Source organism: Rhinatrema bivittatum, chromosome 2 (assembly GCF_901001135.1).
Source record: "Rhinatrema bivittatum chromosome 2, aRhiBiv1.1, whole genome shotgun sequence".
In the NCBI taxonomy this organism is placed as follows: domain Eukaryota; kingdom Metazoa; phylum Chordata; class Amphibia; order Gymnophiona; family Rhinatrematidae; genus Rhinatrema; species Rhinatrema bivittatum.
Window position 1 is genome coordinate 631,915,538 of NC_042616.1, and position 23,942 is coordinate 631,939,479.

General features: G+C 47.6%; 1 protein-coding gene across 1 annotated transcript in view; it reads right to left on the reverse strand.

Moving 5' to 3' along the window:
• Positions 1 to 23,942, reverse strand: part of RB1CC1 (RB1 inducible coiled-coil 1) — a 434,332-nt gene that overhangs the window by 96,526 nt on the left and 313,864 nt on the right. Inside the window, 1 exon segment of the mRNA XM_029591270.1 lies at positions 8,751 to 8,916. Within this exon segment, the coding sequence (XP_029447130.1) occupies positions 8,751 to 8,916 (166 nt within the window).

Sequence of the window (23,942 nt, forward strand, 5' to 3'; positions counted from 1 at the left end):
GGTATCCCTCTTTTGGTTTTCTATGTAAAGAATCTGTTGATACATTGCCCCGGGATGAGGAGAGACTGTGCTGTGACTTCTACTGGGCCTCCATTTGCCGGGTGCCTGGACTTCCTACTGCATTAGTAGCAGTTGGCAGAATAGAGAAATTACCTGATAATGGACTCAGGACCAGTGGGCTATGCTCCCCTGCCAGCAGATGGAGATGGAGCAAGCTTACATCACAGTATATATACTCATGCAGTTACCCTAGCCTGCCAGTATTCTCTTCAAAAGCAAATGTGGACAGACTAGCAAAAAACGATTAAAAATTGGATTAAACCCAGGCAACCATAACTGAATTCAACCAACAAGAAAACACTGAACTCACATAAGAATCTAGGGACTGAATGAACAATTACCAGCAATCTCTTGGGATAAGGGGCCCCACAGGAGAGCTGTTGACACTCATGTGGCAGCCGAGTGCGGGAAGCTGAGACCATCTGTCTACACTAAAGGAAACAAAATTATCAGGTACTTTCTCCATTTCCTAGCATGTAGACAGATGGACTGAGGTCCAGTGGGATATACCAAAGCTATACCCGAAAAGGATGGGAGGCTGCCTGTGGTCCAGTCAACACTGCACTTGCAAAGGTTGCATCCTCCCAGGTCTGCACATCCAGACGATGAAACCTGGAAAAAGTGTGTAAGGATGACCACGTCGCAGCTCAGCAGATATCGACGAGAGACAACAATCGTACCTCTGTCAATGCCACTGCCTGAGCTCTAGTGGAATGAGCCCGAACATGAGTAGGCAAGGCTTCTCAGCATCCACATTCACAGCCGTGACCATCTCCTTAATCCAGCGAGCTATTGTAGCCCGCGAAGCCGGAGCGCCCTGCTTACTTCCACCATGAAGGACAAACAGGCGATCCGTCTTCTGGAAATGTTCAGAAACCTCCAGGTACCGCACAACAAGTTTCTTGGCATCCAATGAGTGCAAGAGGCGATACTCCTCCGCATCCTGGACCTTATCCAGGAACGGCAAGGAAATGGACTGATTAAAATGAAAGTCCAACACCACTTTGGGCAAAAAAGATGGAACAGTATGCAGCTGTAGTGCCCCTGGAGTCACCTGAAAGAACAGCTCCTGGCAAGACAAGGCCTGCAGCTCAGAGATTTGATGCGCAGAACGTACTGCCACCAGGAACACTGTCTTCAAGGTTAACAACTGGAAGGAAAAGCTACACAGCGATTGGAATGTAGGGCCTGCCAAAAAATCCAGCACCAAGTTAAGACTCCACAAGGGAACCGGTCGGTAACTGCAAGGGAGGCCGAAGATGCTTCACTCCCCTCAAAAAACAGACCACATCACGATGGGACAAGGAATCACCATTTACCGGGCCCCTGAAACAGGCAAGAGCCGCCACCTGCACCCTCAAGGAATTAAGGACAAAACCTTTATTCAACCCATTCTGCAAAAATTAACAGAACGAGGCATAACACCATGTACCTTACACCAAGCCTCAAAACTTCTTGTGGCCTGGTTTGGCCTCTGTTGGAAACAGGATGCTGGGCTTGGTCTGACCCAGCATGGCAAGTTCTTATGTTCTTATAGGCTATGGAAGTGGAGAACTTTCGAGCATAAAATAAGGTGGCAATCACCTCGGAGGAATATCCACGCTTCAACAGGTGAGTGCTCTCAAGGGCTAAACCGTAAGAAAGAGCAGAGATAGAACCTCGTGAAAAACAGGACCCTGCTGTAACAGATCCATGTGCAGCGGAAGACGAAGGGAGTCTCCACCAGGAGTTTCCGCACATCTGCATACCACGGATGCCTGGGCTAGTCCAGTGCTACCAGGAGTACTAGCCCCCTGTGCCTTTCGATTCTGTGAATTATCCTGTCCAGCAATGGCCACGGAGGAAAGGCATAAAGCAATCTATCTACTGGCCAGACCTGTCTGAGAGCATCTATGCCCAGAGACCACAGGTATCTCCTGCAACTACAGAATCAAGGAACTTTCACATTGCGAGAAGTCGCCAGTAGGTCTAGGAACGGAAGGCCACAGTGATCCACAATCAGCTGAAACGCCTTGGCTGACAACATCCATTCTCTCCTGGGTCCAGACTTTTCTTGCTGTTAAAGTCCGCTCTTACGCTGTCTCTTCCTGCAATGTGAGAGGCAACAATCATCTGTAGGTGTCCTTCCGCCCATTCCATAAGCTGGTCTATTTCCTGCGACACTTGCTGGCTTCTTGGTTCCTCCCTGGTTATTGATGTAGGCTACCATCGTCATGTTGTCAGACGTTACACATACCGCCTGACCCTGCAGCCTGTGGCCGAACTGCAAGCATACCAACTGAACCACATGGGCTTCCAGAAGATTGATGTTCCAGCGTGACTCTTCAGCATTCCAATGCCCTTGGGCTGTCAGCTCCTGACAGTGAGCCCCCCAACCCTGGAGACTTGCATCTGTCGTGAATACCAAGCAAGTCAGGGAGAACAAAGAAACTCCCTTTCTCATATGAGCCTTCTGCAACCACCATTGGAGGCAAGAGCAGACTGCCATCGGCAAGTGGAGCTGAACTGAATAGTCCTGAGACTGCAGGTTCCAATGAGACAGTAGGGAGTGCTGAAGAGGACACATATGTGCCCTCATCCACGGCACCACTTCCAGGTTTGCTGCCATCAAGCTGAGCACCTGTAGATGGGACCATACTATTGGGCGTATAGTGTTCATCAATTGATGCACCTGAGATATCAATTTCTGAATCCAAACTTCCGGCAGGAAAACTTTGTCCTGTCCAGAGTTGAACCGAATCCCCAGATGATACTCCAACGACTGGGATGGCTGAAGGCTGCTCTTGGCCAGGTTCGCCACCCAACTGAGCTCCTGCAAAGGGAGATCACCTTGTGAGTCACTAGGTGGCTCTCTTCCTGAGACTTGGCTCGAATCAGCCAGTTGTCCAAGTAAGGGTGCACCAGGATCCCTTCTCTTCTCAAGGCCGCTGCTACTACCACCATAACCTTGGAAAATGTTCTGGGGGTGGTGGCTAGACCAAAGGGCAGCACCTGAAACTGATAATGGTGCCCCAACACCGCAAAATGCAGGAAACGGTGTTCCAAATGGATGGGAATATGAAGATAGGCTTCAGACAGATTCAGGGAGGTCAGAAATTCCCCCGACTGCCTGCCATTATCACAGAGCGCAAGGTTTCCATGCGAAAATGAATCACCTTCAAATAACGGTAGACCCTTTTGAGATCCAGGTTGGGATGAAACGAACCCTCCTTCTTGGGCACAACAAAATAAATGGAATATCGCCCCATATTTTCTTGAGATGTGGGCACTGGTACCACAACCTGAGGAGTCTTTGAAGCGTTAAATCCACTGCCTGCTTCTTCTGCGGGGAGTGGCAAGGAGACACCATGAACACGTCCCGAGGAATACTGCAAAATTCCAGTGCATATCCTTCCTGTATCACCTCCAGGACACACAAGTCCAATGTGATCTCAATCCACCTCTGATAAAAGAGAGGTGACCCCCTATTTCTTTTTCCTCAAGGTTGGTCAGCAAACCTTCATTGGGAAACTCTGGAAGGTCCGCCACCCGACCTTGCTCCTCTCTCTCTTGGGCTGCCTGGGATGAAAGGACTGAGATCTACCGAAAGGCTGAGTCTTCTGAAAGGTCGATCCCCTGTATGGACAAAACCTCTTGGAACCTTGGAAACAACCCCTCATACCACAGGGGCGCTGCAACTGCTTCTTATCCTCCTGCAACCGAGGAACTGGAGATTTGTCCCACTTACTGGCCAGTTTCTATAACTGCTCCCAAACAAGAGTGAGCCTTTAAAGGGCATCTTTGTAAGAATAACTTTGGTGGCTGCGTTAGCTGACTAATCTCGCAACCAGAGTTGATGCCTGGCCGCAATCACTGAAGCCACTCTGCAGTCTAGGTTCAGACCAAATCGCAGCCAGCATATGCTAAAAAGGCAGCTCTGGAATTCCCTCCAGCATCATCAACTTCCTGAGAGAGAAGCAGACAAGACCATGCCACCAGGGCACAACTGTAAACGATCTGAAAAGTCATTGCCACTGCCTCAAAGGAATGCTTAAGGATAGCCTCAATCCTATCATGTACATCCTTCAAGGCCGCTTGTTGCACCCGGTCGCAGGCGGCTGCGACCTTGGTTGCTCAACTCCTTTCTCTATGCAGAATAGCGGCCTCCACTTCCGCACGCCAACCCTCACGGCATGCCCGGGATGGCGTGGGCGCTCCCAGCAGCCATCTTACATCCGGGGTTACCTAAGGCACACGCGCGCGCCTGCCCCCTTCTTAAACACGTCATGGCAGGAACATCGGGGGCGTCCCCACCGCAAGACGTCATCCGCCTTCCATACTTAAACTCAGCTGATTTCTTGGAAGATGAGTTAGCAAGGAATCTCGTCCTGCTAATTCCGCTTCTCTGGGACTTCGCCTCACTGACTTCTGGGTGACCTAGGTACCCGCTCCTCAGGGGTCTTGCCGCACTCAGGGCTATCTGCTCCTCCGAGGGCCATTCTCTGTCTCTCTCTATTTTAGTGAGTTCCTGCATCGTTCTCAGACGTCTCCGGCTATTCCTGTTCAAGTCATCCTCAGTGCCTGTTCTCCATCTGCTTCTAAAGTACCGGTCTGAGTACACTACCTTCATGGCACGGATTCTCGGGATACCCCACTTGCGGGCCACTACCAGATCCCTCTTCTCTTGTGCAACTATACCAGTGGCTTCCGACCTACCCTGTGCTGTGGACCACTATCGGGATTGCCAGCACAAGCTAAGCCTAGAGAAGGTATTCACCGGACCACTCCATGCTGCAGATTACTACTGGACTGACCAGCTACAGTACTGGCTCTTGCTTCGCTCTTCGGATCTACATTGCTGTATAATAAAAATATCTCCTCTGTTGTCCATCACTGCTGAGACCTTGCCTGTTGTGGTAAGGGTCCACAGGGCTCCTCCCTGTGGGCGGAGTCTTCACTCGCCACAACCCAAGGGCCCACAACTAGTTCAAGACACACTGAACATAACACCGCTCTTCCTTCCACAGAGATACTCATATGCTTAGAGACAGCACAGACCAGGGCATCCACTTTCGGAAAACGCAAACGCTCTCTCACAACCGGATCCAAGGAGTACAGGCCTTCCAATGCCCGACCCCCTTTAAAATTTGCTTCTGGAGCATCCCGTTCAAGATCAATCAATTCCTAAATGGCATCTATCACAGGGAAAAAACAAGAGGCTTTACGCAAGGAAACCAAAATGGGATTCTTCTTCATCTCCGATAAGTAATCTGAATCTGGGACACCTAGCTGTTGCAAAGTGTGGGAAATCTGGCTCGGTAGTTCATCCCTATGAAAGAAGCTCAACATGGTTCGATATGGCTCCAGTCCTGGAGGAATTTCCCCATCTTCCAGAAAATCTGGATCTGCCTCATCATCAGTGCCATCCGGATTCCTGTCAGGGACAACGACAGTGAGCCGAGGCGAGCTCCCGCATTGAAGCCTAGGACTGGAAGAGGGAGGAGCCACCGGCTCAGGGTCACACCTGACAGGATTGAGTGAAGCAGAGGACTGCGCCTGAAGAAAAGCTTGTATGCCTTGAAATAAATTCCACCCAGAAAAGGCAGCCAGATCTAAACCAAACGCAGAAGGGACTGGACCTACAGAACTGCCCTCGCCTGTAGAGGAGCCAGTCAAGGGTGAACCAAGGTCTGGCATACTTCCAGTCAAGGCCGTAGCCAACCCATCATCAGAATTAGAGAAGCCAGGCTTAGCAAAATCCGAGGAAGACAACTCTCTGAGTGTCTGAGCAGCGCTGACACAAGTTAGAAGCCAGGTTAGGCTGAGAAGCCCTAATATGACAGGTAAAACAAATAGGAAGATGCTTCGTCTTCTTGTTTACTGGCGCCATTGCAGAGGTAAATGTGTGTCTGAACGACTTGTGCTCAAAAATATTTGTGCACAAAAACCAAACTGCTGCAGAAGCAAGCACGACAAAGCAAACGCATAACTTATGTGCCAAGTCACGAAGTGCGGAACGTCCAAAAGCTGTGCGTGTAACAGCATGCCCAAAAACAAGCGCACAACGCGTGCACAGAGCCAATGCACTGCGCACACTGACGGTCTGTAAAGGGCAGCAGAGCACGCACAAGAGTACGTGAAACACGCCGTCATGGCCTACCACACGGTGTGCAAGGAAAAAGCCTAACTGTGGGGCCTAGCCCACCAGGACTGCACAATCCGCCAGGCTGCCCAGTTCCCCAACCCCAACGGAAGTGGGAACAAACATCAGTATGGTGTGCCGAGCATGGAGACTGGAGGAATTCCTAAAAAAAACCCTTTAACTGTCTCTGCTTGAAAGGAAAATTTTTTTTATTTTTTTAAATTTTTAAACCTTACCTGAGCTCATTGCTTACCGACTGAGTAGAGACTGACTCCAGCTGCGGGGGAAGAGGGCATCTGTCACCGCCATGCTCGGCCTCCTTCACCAGCTGCCTTTGAGCTGAATGAGCAGCTAAGCCCATGCCAGGAAAACTGGCTACTGGGCCAAGGCACACCTCTGAGGGGCCACGGAAATCACCGCAGGAATTCTCAACTGGGGGAGGGATCTTTTGGTATCACCACAGGAGAGCGGGACTTTCTTTTCCTTAAATCAAAATTTCAAATTTCTCCTTCGAAAAAACACGAAGCAATTCCTATAGGGAAATACACATCCACCACCTGTTGGAGATAGAGAATTCTGACAGGCTGGGGTCACTGCAGGTGTATATATACTGTGACATCATCTTGCTCCGTCTCCATCTGCTGGCAGAGGAGCATAACCCACTGGTCCTGAGTCCATCTATCTACACACTAGGAAATCATGATCTTGCCTCAGGCAGCGATAGCAAACCAAATGCAAATCTGTGATGGATATCTGGTGCTTACAGATGTAGGACTGGAAGCCGCTGATGACTATCTTCTTAGACCTGGATGTCTTCTTTTTTTTTTTTTTTTAAGAAGACATTCTGTTGAAGGGCTGCTGAGGCAGCAGCCTGAAAAGCAAAAATGAGGCAGAAAAAGAAAACTAGGCCAATAAGAAAGATATTGGGAATGTATCCATGTGATAGCTTGGAGAAGCAAGACTGAGGAGCTAATGAGGTTGCATGCATGAGCACTGGGACTCCCTCACATGCTCAATAAAGTATTTAGTTAGCTCTGAGAACTATATTTGTGTTGATACCATTGGATGATATCACCTCTGCTTGTACCAGAATGAATGCCTAAGAAACTGCTGTTTTCTGCAATACCTGAACCGACTGGCCTGTGGCCTACCAAGCTCACAAATAAAAACTGCTGTTTCAGTGCCTCTGACTGTAGTTCTGAGTGTTTGATGAGGCAGATAGCAGTTCCAGAAAAGGCACGGATGAATGCCTCATCAGATCTTTCTACAACAAATATTTACATGCACAGTAAGTTCTCAGAATTTTGCTAAAATTTGTGTTGACTTGTTGTGGTCTCTACCGCTTCCCTCCGCTTAGGGCTCAAACCCGCCTACCTCCGCTTCAAGAACCACAGCATTCCGCCTGCTCTGGACCCCGGGGGCTTCTCTCACTCCACGTGGCGGCCGCCATTACGTGCCTGCTTCTCGTCAGTCTCGCGCACGCGCGAGGACGCCCGTCTTGTACGCTCAACTCCTGGAAGCCTGGCCCCGCCCGCGCTGCTGACGTCACACCTAAGCCCCGATATAACCGGCGCTCAAACTCTCTCTCATCGCCTTGCAACGAGGTTCACAACTCCATAGTTGTTCTTAGTTGCGTTCCTGGTGATCTCCACGTTCCCTGCTTCTGACTCCGGTTTGCTTCTGACTTCCGCTTCAGCCTGCTGCCTGCCTCCGACTCCGGTTTGCCTCTGACTCCGCTTCAGCCTGCAGCCAGCCTCTGACCCCGGCCTGCTTCCGCTTCAGTCTACAGCCTGCTTCAGCCTTCGGTTTGCTACTGACTCCGCTGCAGCCTACAGCCTGCTTCAGCCTCCGGTTTGCTACCGACTCCGTTTCAGCCTACAGCCTGCTTCAGCCTCCGGTTTGCTACCGACTCCGCTTCAGCCTACAGCCTGCTTCAGCCTCCGGTTTGCTACCGACCCCGCTTCAGCCTACAGCCTGCTACAGCCTCCGGTTTGCTACAGACTCCGCTGCCGCCCGCTGCCCTGCCTTCAGCCGGCCCTCGGCCCTGTACAGCCGGTCCCCCGCTTCCCGGGTACCTTGGACTTCCTATCCTTCCTGTTTGCTCTGGTCCCGGTCTAAGCCTCTCTCAGCCCCTGGACTTTCTGCCTCTATTCCAAGCCCTGAGGTCCCAGTGCCCTACGGGCTCCTCCCAGGGGGTTCCTGGTTCCCGGGTGAACACCTCCTGCTTGTGGCTCCGCCCCCTGGCCTACCCTGTCACCCTAGGTAGGGCCGGCCCAAGGGTCCACTGCTCTCCAGCAGTGTCCAACTGCAACATGACTATGTTGTGCAATACTCAGCATTTCCATTATTTAAGATGTATCTAATGTAAGCCTCCAATAAATCTCATCTTTATCAATATTCTAAAAATCTCCATTAGAGTCTTAAAGCTTCTGAGAGAAGATGCCATCAGACAACAGATTACAAGCACCTACAGATTTTATTTGTTTACATTTTGACTTCCATGTATTTTGCATGACATATGGAATTAATATTTCTAACAGAGCATACCCATTTACACAATCAGCCTTACCTGCTGTTCTGCAATTAGAGATGTCTTGAGGTTTTGCATTTCTTCATTCATTCTTCTTTCCTGTTTTTCAAGCTGCTCCAAAAACGATAGCTTTTCCTCGTGAAGTTTTTCTTGTAATTCAGATATTAAACTTGTTGCATCCCCAGAAACTGCTTCAATAGGTGGACTTGAAAAGAAAAATATAGTTTTAGAATTATACATATGAATTACATAAAAACAGCCTTGTTTCAAATTTTCACTAAGAAATCATAAAATCTGACATTTCACACTGAAATAGTAAACCAGTATGTGAGTGGTGCTACATATTTTTTTTATGTACAATCGTAGGGGGTCATTTACAGGGATGGTAACTTTGAAACAGCTGCTGCAGGCACACATGTACTCATGTATGCCGGCTTGAACCAAAGGACACGGCCATTTTACAACATAAGCATATATATGCATGCAAGGTATAAAATAGGCTGTATGCACGTACATGTACACACAATTTTATATGGACACGCGGAAATGTGGCCTCTGCCTCATAAGTGGGCAAATTTTAGAAGGGACGCGCACCAATGCCATAGGGAGTTTTCCCAGTTTGTTCCCAGTTCACCCAGTTAAGGGATAGGGCTTCCCAACCTCCTAGTATAGTCTTCCTTTCCTCCGTTAGCCTTGAACCTTAAAACCACGCTGGCTAGCCTAGATATTTTTATTTTATACTTACATGCCATTCATAGCAGTAGTAAAAGTTAAGCAGCAGGGGACCCCGGTGTGCACTTATGCATGTAAATACTTATTCAAGTGATTAGCTTAATGAGAAACAAAGAGACATGGCCCTAAGCAACCGATGATTATATCTCCTGCACAAAGAAGCATAAGCTCTTATAGGTTACCAAACATACATTCTGGAACCCTGTGCACTATGATGGTTGCTGGGCTATTATCACAGTAAATTTTGCCTTCATAAGTCCCATTATCTGTGAGAAATCTTTATATGTGCATATTGGGGCGGATTTTAAAAGGAGCGCGAATAGCCTACTTTTGTTTGCGCTCCAGGCGTAAACAAAAGTACGCTGGATTTTAGTAGATACGCGCGGAGCCGCGCGTATCTGCTAAAAACCTGGATTGGCGCGCGCAAGGCTATGGATTTTGTATAGCCGGCGCGCGCCGAGCCGCGCAGCCTACCCCCATTCCCTCCAAGGCCGCTCCGAAATCGGAGCGGCCTCGGAGGGAACTTTCCTTTGCCCTCCCCTCACCTTCCCCTCCCTTCCCCTACCTAACCCACCTGCCCGGCCCTGTCTAAACCCCCCCCTTACCTTTGTCGGGGGATTTACGCCTCCCGGAGGGAGGCGTAAATCCCCGCGCGCCAGCGGGCCTCTTGCGCGCCGGGCCGCGACCTGGGGGCGGGTACGGAGGGTGCGGCCACGCCCCCGGACCGCCCCGGGCCGTAGCCACGCCCCTGTACCCGCCCCCAAAACGCTGCCGACACGCCCCCGAAACACCGCGATGACCGGGCCCGCCCCCCGACACGCCCCCAACACGCCCCCCTCGGAGAACCCCGGGACTTACGCGAGTCCCTGGGCTCTGCGCGCGCCGGTAGGCCTATGTAAAATAGGCTTCCTGGCGCGCAGGGCCCTGCTCGCCTAAATCCGCCCGGTTTTGGGCGGATTTAGGCGAGCAGGGCTCTGAAAATCCGCCCCATTATTTTTTTCTTTTCTCACATCAAGAGGTTTTTTTTTATTTTGTAAATACTTATGTGCATATTCCATGTTAAAGTCTTGGAACGCCCATGTCCCACCCTTACCCCACCCAGACCATGCCTCACCCCTTTTTTGGGCTCTTTCACTTGTGCGCTTATCGGAAAAATGCATCTATATGGACGGCTTTTAATATCTGCTCGGCCTGCGCTGGCCGGACATACTCGCATATCTCCCGATTCTGGTGTGCGCCAGGCTTTTAAAATTTATCCCTAAAGCTTTTCTCTCATTTTGTGACTTTGGGGAAAGTGTTTTGTAAATCAGGCCCTCAATTTGATTTACAGAAACAGCAAGCATCAGCCAAAACAAGTGCCAAAATGGACACATGGCATCATGGTTTTTAATGTTACTTCACTAGAAATCTAAAGTCCAATATTCAGCCAGCCATATGTAGGTTATCTTTGTCCATATAACTTTATACCATTTTGGTCTAAAGTTAACAAATTTGTCTATAAACTTTAGGTCTAATTAGATGGCTAGAATTAACTGGCTAATTTTGGCTAGCAGAATATCAGCACCAAACGTCCAAGGCCTATTAGTAAAAATTTGTAACTTATCATTAAAATCATCCATTGTAACTGAAGACTGGAGGATAGCAAATGTAACCCCAATATTTAAAAAGGGCTCCAGGGGCGATCTAGGAAACTACAGACCGGTTAGCCTGACTTCAGTGCCAGGAAAAATAGTGGAAAGTGTTCTAAACATCAAAATCACAGAATATATAGAAAGACATGGTTTAATGGAACAAAGTCAGCATGGCTTTACCCAGGGCAAGTCTTGCCTCACAAATCTGCTTCACTTTTTTGAAGGAGTTAATAAACATGTGGATAAAGGTGAACCAGTAGATATAATATACTTGGATTTTCATAAGGCGTTTGACAAAGTTCCTCATGAGAGGCTTCTTGGAAAAGTAAAAAGTCATGGGATAGGTGGCGATGCCCTTTCATGGATTGCAAACTGGCTAAAAGACAGGAAACAGAAAGTAGGATTAAATGGACAATTTTCTCAGTGGAAGGGAGTGGACAGTGGAGTGCCTCAGGGATCTGTATTGGGACCCTTACTTTTCAATCCTACCTAATAAACGAAGCTTGACCGACGTGCCGCAAATGCGCAGTAGAGAGCAGCTCTACCGCGCATGCGAGTACGTCGGTCACAGTGTGCCTCTTAAAAATAAAAATGGCGCTGTAGGAGCAGCGGCCCGAAGACCCGGAGCGGTGGCCCGAAGACCCGGAGCGGCGGCGGCGGCCCGAAGACCCGGAGCGGCGGCGGCACTGGCCCGAAGACCCGGAGCGGCGGCCCGAAGACCCGGAGCGGCAGGAGCGGCGGCCCGAAGACCCGGAGCGGCGGGAGCGGCGGCGGCGGCACCGGCCCGAAGCCCCGGAGCGGCAGGAGCGGCGGCCCGAAGACCCGGAGCGGCGGCGGCCCCAGCCCGAAGACTCGGGCAGGAGCGGCGGCAGCGGCGGCCCGGAGCGGCAGGAGCGGCGGCCCGAAGACCCGGAGCGGCGGCGGCATGCGCGCGAGGGAGGGACACACTGGAAGTCTGTCCCTCCCTCGCGCGCATGCCGCCGCCGCTCCGGGTCTTCGGCGGAGATCGACTGAAGGGAGGAGGGAGAGAGGAGTGACTGGGGGGAGGGAGGAGGAGGGAAGGGGGAGTGACTGAGGGGAGGAGGGAGGGGGGGGAGAGAGGAGTGACTGAGGGGAGGAGGGAGGAGGGAGGAGTGACTCAGGGGGAGGGGGGAGAGACGAGTGACTGAGGGGAAGAGGGAGGAGTGACTCAGGGGAGGGGGAGAGAGGAGTGACTCAGGGGAGGAGGGAGGGAGGGAGGAGGAGGGGGGAGTGACTGGGGGGAGGGGGGAGTGACTGAGGGGAGGGGGGAGGGGGGAGTGACTGACTGAGGGGAGGGGGGAGGGAGGAGTGACTCAGGGGAGGAGGGAGGGGAGAGAGAGGAGTAACTGGGGGGAGGGGGGAGTGACTGAGGGGAGGAGGGGGGAGTGACTGAGGGGAGTGACTGGGGGAGGGGGAGATAGGAAGTGACTGAGGGAGGGAGGAGGGGGGAGTGAGAGGAGTGACTGAGGGGAGAGAGTGGGGAGGTGGGAGGGAGAATGAGGGGAAGGAAATGATCCAAAAAAATGTTAATGTAGCCCGTTTTAACGGGCTTAACGGCTTGTATATTATAAATGATCTGGAAAGAAATACGACGAGTGAGATAATCAAATTTGCAGATGACACAAAATTGTTCAGAGTAGTTAAATCACAAGCAGATTGTGATAAATTGCAGGAAGACCTTGTGAGACTGGAAAACTGGGCATCCAAATGGCAGATGAAATTTAATGTGGATAAGTGCAAGGTGATGCATATAGGGAAAAATAACCCATGCTATAATTACACAATGTTGGGTTCCATATTAGGTGCTACAACCCAAGAAAGAGATCTAGGTGTCATAGTGGATAACAGATTGAAATCGTCTGTTCAGTGTGCTGCGGCAGTCAAAAAAGCAAACAGAATGTTGGGAATTATTAGAAAGGGAATGGTGAATAAAACGGAAAATGTCATAATGCCTCTGTATCGCTCCATGGTGAGACAGCACCTTCAATACTGTGTACAATTCTGGTTGCCGCATCTCAAAAAAGATATAATTGCGATGAAGAAGGTACAGAGAAGGGCTACCAAAATGATAAGGGGAATGGAACAACTCCCCTATGAGGAAAGACTAAAGAGGTTAGGACTTTTCAGCTTGGAGAAGAGACAACTGAAGGGGGATATGATAGAGGTGTTTAAAATCATGAGAGGTCTAGAACGGGTAGATGTCAATCGGTTATTTACTCTTTCGGATAGTAGAAAGACTAGGGGGCACTGCATGAAGTTAGCATGGGGCACATTTAAAACTAATTGGAGAAAGTTCTTTTTTACTCAACGCACAATTAAACTCTGGAATTTGTTGCCAGAGAATGTGGTTAGTGCAGTTAGTATAGCTGTGTTTAAAAAAGGATTGGATAAGTTCTTGGAGGAGAAGTCCATTACCTGCTATTAAGTTCACTTAGAGAATAGCCACTGCCATTAGCAATGGTAACATGGAATAGACTTAGTTTTTGGGTACTTGGCAGGTTCTTTTGGCCTGGATTGGCCACTGTTGGAAACAGGATGCTGGGCTTGATGGACCCTTGGTCTGACCCAGTATGGCATTTTCTTATGTCCTTAAGGTTTAACCGTGCTAAAGGAATACTCCCCAGACCTGAAGATGATTATTAGATATGAACAATTTTGCAATAAAATTGAGGGGTAGTGAAGAATTGCGAAATGTAAAAGCAGATGTGAAGTTGGATGGCTCCTGTTTAAGTGGTGATTTGCCTAGATGATGAGATTGAATCTCCTGATGAAACCATTGGTGAAACAGGAGTCTCTTGTCAGGAGAAGAAAAAGAATATGAGCAATTATTTTGGCAAAGAAAGAAGAATATAAGGGTTGTACCACTTTGTTGTGGAGGAACTGCTGAAAATAATGATGAGAGTACAGGGAGATTTTTTAATACATTATCTTGATAAGATTAGTACAAATTGTTGTTTAGACAAGTAAAAAATGTATATTGTACTGTATTGTATGAATGTGGGGTGTGAGTGAATTTGTGATAAATGTGTATATGATTTATATTTTGTATTTTGGTAAATATGTATGTAAACTTTTTTAACAAAAATTGTTGATACTAATAAATTTTGAATAATTCATATATACAGGTATGTGATATATGTTGTAAAGTTTATGCAGACCATGATTTGCCTGCAAAAATACAGCAGACAAGTGGGGTGGGGAGAGAAATTAAATCATCAAGGTTTATTTGGCTAATTCCTGAAGCTATCTGAACAAAACCTTTGAATATTGACCCCCTAGTTAAAAACAAGGGGATTCTTCAGATACATATGTCCATACTTCATTACATAGAGCAAGCTTTTGGCCAGATGTGCCAACCTCAAAATATTCATTCAAAGTTTAGCAATACAAAAAATCATTCCATGTTTGCCAGTAGATTTGCAAGTTAACAGTAAGTGACAGGAAGAAAGCAGATTAAAATCCTAGAAGCATGAGCTTCAGTCTAACGAAGATTGAGGGAGGGATATAGGCATCTCCCTCAATCTACTTTAAAGAACCGGGCTCAGATATCCTGCTCAGTCCTCCTTAATCTTGGGCTCCCCAAGGTATCCCCGGAGGAGGGAGAAGTCCAACTCCTGAGCATAAAACCTTACAGGTTTGATGGGCCCCAAGGAGCTGACGGAGTCCCAGCGTAAGGACTGAGAACTTATCTGTCAGATTGGTAAACTGCTTGTATTTAAAGCTTAGAGACTGCCTGAGTTCAAGGAGTCTGTTCCAATGTTTGCTGTCACTTGTGAGTCTTTAAGATACTGTAAATAAAGAGCACTTTAAGCACAACCAGAGTTTCTGAGTGCTTTCCTCGGCTTAAAGCTCAAGTGCCACATATGGTGTCCTACGTGGGATCTATCTAAACAGGGCACACAGGGAAAAAAACAATTTCTAGGGAGGACTGTGAAGGAAGGGTTGTGCTGCTTCTTGGAAGCTGAAGAAAGTGTGTGGCTCTGCTGAGAACTAAGAAAACAAAAACTAGCAGAGTTTTTTTCTCTCTTTTCCTGGGGCCCTCCTGGTTGTAACCCAGTGCATGTGTGCAGGCCAAGAGGGCTAACCCCGCCTGGTTAGACAGAAATCAAGCAATAAGAGCCGGAGAGGCCAGCAGATTGTTTTTGTTTTATTTGCTCTTCTGCATCTGGAGAATCATTTAAAATGGAGCAAGTAATCAAAATTCTTGTCACTGGCGAACAGCAGCTGCAGAAGCGCAAATTACGCTGCAGAAAGTGTTACAAGCGCAGGCGAAGGAACAACATATGCAGGTTGCTCAAGTGGTGCAAACTGCTGTGGCCTGTCCACCGCCAGGTTCTCCAACTCTCCTCAAGATGTCTTCAGGAGAGGATCCGGAGGGGTTCTTGAAGAACTCTGAGCATCCTGCAAGGCTGGCAGGCTGGTCTGAAGATAGGTGGGCTATCCACCTGGGAAATGTACTTACCAGACCGTGTCAAGAGGCTTATTAAACAGCCAATCCAGATGGGATGGCCATGTATCCGGAGGTTAAGGCAACAATCTTATGAAGAGGAGGAATCACCACAGAAGCGTATCGGCAACAGTTTCGATGTGGAGATTAACAGGTCGGAGAGAACCCTTGGAGCATGTTCCACCACCTCAAAGAAGCCACCTAAAAGTGACTGTGTCTGGATGGGAAAACTGGGGAGGAGGTGATCAATGCCATTTTGCTGGAGTAGGTCCAGAACAGTCTCAGTCCGCCCATGTGGCAGTGGTGTGCCGGCATCCAGATATGATGATGGAAAAAGCCCTGGAGGTAGCAGAAGCATACCATCAGGCTCAGACTATGCCCGCACTGCCATCCTGCTGAGAGAAACCCCTCAACACAGAGAGGAAACGGCAGAGCTCGGAGCCTCCAGGACAGGCCCGAGTGAACTGGTCACCCAAGCAGCAACTTCAGTTGGCTTGACATGCTTCCATTGTGGGGAGCAAGAGACACTTTGTGAGAGACTAGTCCTGCAGGGAACTGGCGGCAATGGACACTAATGCAATAACTTCTTATTGTTGCAACTTAGTAGATGTCTCCAGCCAGGAAGTCTCTAAATGTGAGATACCAGTGGAGCTGAATGAGGTTCTCACCCAAGTGCTAATGGAATCCGGTAGTATAAAAAACACTGGTGCACAGTGATTTGTTGAAATGGATCCATTTTAAAGCTGGAAAAGTAGTGACATTGGCATGTGTTCACAAGGATCATCAACGATATCCCGCCAGCCGGGTACACCTGAAGACCCAGGCAACTCATGGGATGATGGAGGTTGGAGTACTTCCCTAGATACCGAACCCTGTGATTATTGGGTGGGATTGCCCAGGTTTCAAAGCCCTTTTGGATCAGCATATAACAGGTCCACCTAAGCTATGACTCCTAAGTACTGGCGGTTCAAGAGCCCTTTCCAAGGGAGGACCTTGTCCTGATTCATAAGGACGTTATACCTCATAAGCCCTGGTGGCAATACCATCAGGACAAATACACCCTGGGGACAAGTACGGTCCGTCCACAGGCCCAGGGAGATGAGGTAATTACCCAGGTGCTGCTCCCGCAAAGGGGGATGGAACCGCTCACAAGGCGATGGCTGAAGAGGGTGCCAGAGGAAATCCAAGGTCAGAAGAAGTTGAAAAAGGGGTATTAGCCCAGAAGGAAGTTGGATAAAGATGTTCGCTGACCTATATTAGCCAGAAGCTAATGCTCATGAGACGGTACTCCACAGCTGATTCTCTGTCAAGGGAGGTCTCTCTTGTTCAGAGGGACATCAGCCCAGCAAGGCTGAGCTGGGGTGGGGGGGGGGTGAGGATGTGAGGGAGTGTATAGGTATCTCCCACAATCTACCTTAAAGGACTGGACTCAGATATCCCGCCTAGTCCTCCTTAAGCTTGGGCTCCCAAAGGTATCCTGGGAGGATGGAGGAGTCCAATCCCTGAGCATAAAACCTGAGGGTCTAGACAGGTTATACAAGCCCCGGGGAGCTGAAGGAGTCCCAGTGTACTGACTGAGGACTTATCTGTAAGGTTAGTAAAATGCTTGTACTTAAAGCTTAGAGACTGTCTGAGTTGAAGGAGTCTGTTCTAGTGTCTACTGTCATTAGTGTGTCTTAAGATCACTGTACATAAAACACACTTTAAGCACAGCCAGAGTTTCTGTGTGCTTTTTTCTGGTTGTAACCATGCCATTGACGACTCGAATGCCAGAAACCTCACAAATGGCCTTCCATTGGATACATGTACTACCACAATGATTTTAAGAATGGATTTACTATTGTTTATACTGTGTGTGATCCCATGAAATCAAAAAGGTTAAAGAAAACCTGTTTTCCTCCTTCATTATTCTTTTATATTTAAGAATTCAAGAATTTAAGAATAAGAGCGCTTCACCATACGAGTTAGCAAGGAATCCTCTATGCTGATCTCTCCTCGTTACCAGTCGCTCCAGCTGTGTGTACTCTTGCACCAGGATGACTTAGGTACCTACTCCTCGGGGGCCTTGCCTCGCTCTTCTCTACCCTCTGGGGTTATCTGCTACCAGCAAGGATGCCTAAGGTTCCCGCTCCTCGGGGGCCTTGCCTTGCTCCTACCTACCCTTCAGGGTTGTCTGCCTACTACCAGGACATTTGTAACATTGTATTTAACTAAATCTGATTACATTTTATTATGTTGCAATTTATTTAAATATTTTATTTTGATGTTCTAAGCCACACTGGGTTCTTTTTGAAGTAGGGCAGCGTACAAATGCCAGATGAAATATAATGAAATGTTATGTATTCCTGGTAAGTTTTAGAAAAGCCCAGATCTATTCTGAGTTAAGTTGAAGGATGCAAGATGTATTTGAACAAGAACATCAGATTATCTGTAGTCACTTTGGTTTACAAACGCACCTCCCCCCCCCTCGCCTAAACAAATTACTGCATTATGAAGTACATGCCGTTGATGCACCAGTTGTTGGAAATTTTCTTATAAGGCTTTCTCCAGCACTGAAATGAGGTGTCATAGTTGTCAGCAGGATAGCACAAATAATGATCTTTGATTGAAGAATATCTACTTTAAAATAGACAGATAGATTTTTAGGGTAGAAAATAACCTGGAAACCAACTTTAGAGATTGCATAACTGATACTTCTTTCAGTTTATGAACGTTTATATTGGTTTTCTAATATTTTGAGGTGAGGATGCAGTAAACTATTCAAAAGAAACATTCCAATTTATGTGAAAATGTTTTTAGGCGCTGGGTGTTTGGGTATTATACATCACACTTGCTTCTGCTACAACAACCATGGATTTCATTGATGAGTGTTTACTATCCCAAGACGTACTGGAATTTTGCTTAGGGTAATGAATATAACCTAAGTACAGTTTCTCTAAGATTTTTCTTAATACTGGCTGAGAGTAAGGAAAATAACAGAAATATGTTCTGAATGCTTTTATAAACATTCGTTAGAAATAAATTAATTGAATACAATATACTTTATTTTGAAATATTAAACAAAGTACCTACTTTAGTTTGACAGAAATATACATTTTGGGGTAGATTTTCAAATAGCGCGAATTGGCCTACTTTTGCTGGCGCATCAGGCGCAAGCAAAAGTAAGCTGGATTTTAATAGATACGCGCGGAGCCACGCGTATCTGCTAAAAACCTGGATCGGCGCGTGCAAGGCTATTGATTTTGTATAGCCGGCGCGTGCCGAGCCGCACAGCCTACCCCCGTTCCCTCCAAGGCCGCTCCGAAATCGGAGCGGCCTCGGAGGGAACTTCCTTTTGCCCTCCCCTCACCTTCCCCTCCCTTCCCCTACCTAACCCACCCACCCGGCCCTGTCTAAGCCCCCCCCTTACCTTTGTCGGGGGATTTACGCCTCCCTCTGGGAGGCGTAAATCCCCGCGCGCCGGGACGCGACCTGGGGGCGGGTATGGAGGGCGCGGTCACGCCCCCGGACCGCCCCGGGCCGTAGCCACGCCCCCGTACCCGCCCCCAAAACACCGCTGCGCTCGGTCCCACCCCCCGACACGCCCCCCTCCGAAAACCCCGGGACTTACGCGAGCCCCGGGGCTCTGCGCGCACCGGTAGGCCTATGTAAAATAGGCTCACCGGCGCGCAGGGCCCTGCTCGCCTAAATCCGCCCGGATTTGGGCGGATTTAGGCGAGCGGGGCTCTGAAAATCCGCCCCTTTATACATACAGATTCAGTAAAGAAACTGACAATAGAGTTTTTCTCCTGTGGTTTTTATATCTTTTTTCACCAGGAGACAGTTTTACTTCATGAGACAGAACAGTAAAAAGAAAATCTACTGCAGCTGGCACAGTGGCTTATATCACGCTGCTCTGTGCTGCAGCGCAAGGGACTCATGTTTGAATTTCCTGTCTGACAAAAGCTCAGAGCTCAGATATGCTGCAGATGTGATATACTGGATCCTGGAAAGTGAGGAAAGATAGCTGCTGCTACTTTGACAATCCCTGTTGACCCAAAGAACAATGCCGAGAAGTAATAGAGGATACTTCCCTCCAGCCACACTGGCCAGTAAAGAGTGACACTCTATAAAAAGAGGGAAAAATGCAGAAGAAATATAAATTCAACCATGTGCTACATATATTTGAAGTCAATTTTTATCCTAGTTTACTGTATCTCTATTGGTATATTTGTCCACACGGACAACTGCTGATAAAATTAATAATTTGAAATAGCATTCCTTACTGATAATTTTGAACTCGAGTACCTTACTCACATGAACCTGCATAAGAACTGCCATACTGGGTCAGACCAAGGGTCAGTCAAACTCAGTATCCTGCTTCCAAAAGTGGCCAATCCAGGTCACAAGTACCAGGCAGGATCCCAAATTATAGACAGATATCATGCTGCTTATGCTCAGAGACAAGCAGTGGCTTTCCCCAAGTCTACTTGCTTAATAATGGTTTATGCACTTTTCCTCCAGGAACTTGTCCAAACCATTTTTTAAACCCTACTACACCATCTTTATCACATCTTCTGGCAATGAATTCCAGAGCTTAACTACAGGTTGAGTGAAAAAATATTTTGATGTTTTAAATGTGACTTAGTAATTCCATGGAATGTTCCACATTCTGACCATGTACATGCATACAGGGATAGATTCATTCAAATTGAAGGGAGTGATAAGCAGGAGACAACTGAAGTGTGGCAAATATCCAACTAAGTAGTTTTGAATAAGGACCTCTTTATAGTTTATACTTGATAACTCAAGTTATCTTGCTTAATGGCAAGTATTTGAATATTTAGTCACTTATCTGCCTAGATTTTAGCCAGATAAGTCATTATCTGGCTAAAATCTAGGTAGATAAAAATGAGGCATTATGGAATTGGAAAGAGGTATTCAGCTAACTTAGACGATTTTCAGTTGTAATCGGCTAAATTAGCCAGATAACTTTACACTTGCTCTAAAGCAGGTATAAAGGTATCTGGCCTTGTGTGGCCGGATAATTTGCTACTTATTTGGATATCTTCACAGATATCCAGTTCAGTAGCAGTATAAGGGGGAAAAAAAAGCCTTGCAGGCTAATTCCCATCCCCTACCCCAATATATCTTAACTGACCCTAACAGGCTGAGCAATCTCACCTCTCCTAAACTCCCACTGAAGTGTGCTGAAAGCGCTAGGAGCAAGTAAGAGATATCTCACTCACAGCATGGGTTTTCCGGGTTCAGGGATAGTGGGGATTATGTGTTCTTGACGTTGTAGGTAGGTAGATGGTTGGGAGGAGGAGTGGGGGGAACCTTTAGAAAAGAAAAGGGTAAGGAGGGCTGATCTGCGACCACAGAAAATTTATTTTTAAATCTTCAGTAGGGGATGGGCATGCATGCTGCTCGGCCAAACAGAGCCAGTTAAGACTTATTGGAGAGAGGGGTGGGAATCAAGCCGCACACCCATAAGGCTTTTGTTTTTCCTTTACAGTGCTCCTTAACTGGATATAGTTAAAGAAAGGTTAGGTTCTAGCTGGATAACTTTAGGTGAATATATTCAGCAGAATGTTTATCCTGCAGAATATTCAGGACAAGTTATCTGGATAACGTGTCCACTCACTGACTTACTGAATGCAGACCTCAAATCTGCTTAATATTTTATTAAATAGTTAATAGGAGGAATAGAAACCTCAGCAAACAATTAGTAAATAAAACTGTTATATCACAAGCAGATTGAGATAAATTGCAGGAGGACCTTCTGAGACTGGAAGATTGGGCGCTCAAACGGCAGATGCAATTTAATGTGGACAAGTGCAAGGTGTTGCATATAGGGAAAAAACACCATGCTGTAGTTACACAATGTTAGGTTCCATATAAGGAGTTACCACCCAGGAAAAAGATCTAGGCAACATAGTTGATATTACATTGAAATTGTCAATGTGGTGTCAAAAAAGCAAACAATGTTAGGAATTATTAGGAAGGGAATGGCAAATAAAATGGAGGATGTCATAATGCCTCTTTATCGCTCCATGGTGAAACCACACTTGAATATTGTGTGCAATTCTGGTTGCCACATCTCAAAAAAAGATATAGTTGCACTGGGGAAAGTAAAGAGAAGGGCAACCAAAATGACAAAGAGTATGGAACAACTCCCCTATGAGAAAAGGCTAAAGAAGTTAGGTCTTTTCAGCTTGGAGACAGCTGAGGCGGGTTATGATATAGGTCTACAAAATCATGAAAGGACTTGAACGGGTAAACTTGAATAGGTTACTTACTCTTTCAGATAATACAAGGACTAGGGGGCACTCCATGAAGTTAGCAAGTAGTACAATTAAAACAAATCAGAGAAAATTCTTTTTCACTCAATGCACAATTAAGCTCTGGAATTAATTGCCAGAAGATGTGGTTAAGGCAGTTAGTGTAGCTGGTTTTAAAAAGGTTTAGATAAGTTCCTGGAAAAGTCCATTGACTGCTATTAATCAATAAGGAATAGCCACTGCTCGTTGCTGGCATTAGTAGCATGGGATCTATTTTCTGTTTGGGTACTTGCCAGGTTCTTGTGACTTCGAATGGCCACTGTTGGAAACAGAATACTGGACTTGATGGACCCTTCATCTGACCCAGTATAGAATATCTTATGTTCTTATGAGATGAGGGCATTAGCAAAGATTCACTCAAAGTCAAACATGTCTTTTGCTTGTATTTGCTCTTGATTGTAACATAGAAAGTGATGGCAGAAAAGGACCCTACGACCCATCCAGTCTGCCCAGCAAGCTCCTATAGTAATCAGTTTCCCATACCTATCAGTTACTCAGACCACCAAGGACAAGGCTCTTGTCCATGCTGTGAGTCCAATTTCCTCCCCCACACCCCCACTGTTGAATCAGAGAGCAATGTGCAATGTTAGAGTTGCATCAGAAGTGTAGCATAGGCTTTTGGTTAAGGGTAGTAACTGCCGCATCAAGCAAGTTACCCCCATGCACTTGTTGGTTACTGTTTGGGTTCAATTTCCTTACCCCCCCACTGCAGTTGAAGCAGAGAGCAATATTGGAGTTGCATCAAAATTGTAATATCAGGCTTTTTGGTTAAGGGTAGTAACTACCGCATCAAGCAACTTACCCCCACGCTTATGTGTTTTTCCACACCATACAGTTCAATGTCTTTGTTGGTTGTTGTCTGAATCCAATTCCTCTTTTCTTCCTGCTGCTGAAGCAGCGAGCAATGATAGAGCTGCATCACATTTTGAAGGCTATTATTAAGGGTGGTATCTGCCACACCAGCAAGATTCCCCCATGCTTTACTTCATTCCCCTCCCCCTTGCCTTTAGGGAACCATAGGGGTAGATTTTATAATTTTGTGCGAGTGCGTACTTTTGTTCGCACACCAGGCGCGAACAAAAGTATGCGCGTATCTTATAAAATCCGGGGTCGGCGCGCGCAAGGGGGTGCACAATTGTGCAACCTGCTCGCGCCGAGCCCAGCACGCACTGCCTGTTCCCTCCGAGGCCGCTCCGATTTCGGAGCGGCCTCGGAGGGAACTTTCCTTCGCCCTCCCCCCACCTTCCCCTACCTAACCCACCCCCCCGGCCCTATCTAAACTCCCCCTTACCTTTGTTGCACGATTTACGCCTGCTAAAAGCAGATGTAAATCTGCGCGTGCCAGCAGACTGCTGGCGCGCCATCACCCGACCCGGGGGCTGGTCCGGAGGCCTCGACCACGCCCCCGGGCCGGCGCCACGCCCCGGGGCCCGCCCCCGAAACGCCTCGTCATTTAGGACACGCCCTGACACGCCCCTTTTACAAAGCCCCAGGACTTACGCACGTCCCGGGGCTCTGCGCGCACTGGTGGCCTATGCAAAATAGGTGCGCCGGCGCGCAGGGCATTTAAAATCCGCCCCATAGTATTTATCCCATGCCCTTTTGAAATCTTGCACCGTTTTTGTCTTCACCACCTCCTCCGGCAGGGCATTCCAGGCGTCCACCACCCTCTCTGTGAATAAATATTTCCTGACATTGCTTCTGCGTCATCCTCCCCAAAGTTTCATTTCGTGACCCCTAGCTCTACTGGATTCATTCCAGTGGAAAAGGTCTGTTGTTGATCGTGCGTCATTAAAACCTTTCAAGTATCTGAAGGTCTGTATCATATCTCCTCTGCTCCTCCAGGGTATACATATTTAGGTCCTTCAACATCTCCTCATAAGTCAATAGTACTGTACTTCAAGCTTTAATATTAACCAGCTTAGATTACTGTAACTCACTTTACTTAGGCCTTCCAGATTATACCTTACGTCCCCCCTCCAGTTAATTCAAAATTGTGTGGCTTGACTAATCACCAATGCACACCGTAAACAACATATTACTTCAATTCTGAAACAATTATACTGGCTCTCAATCC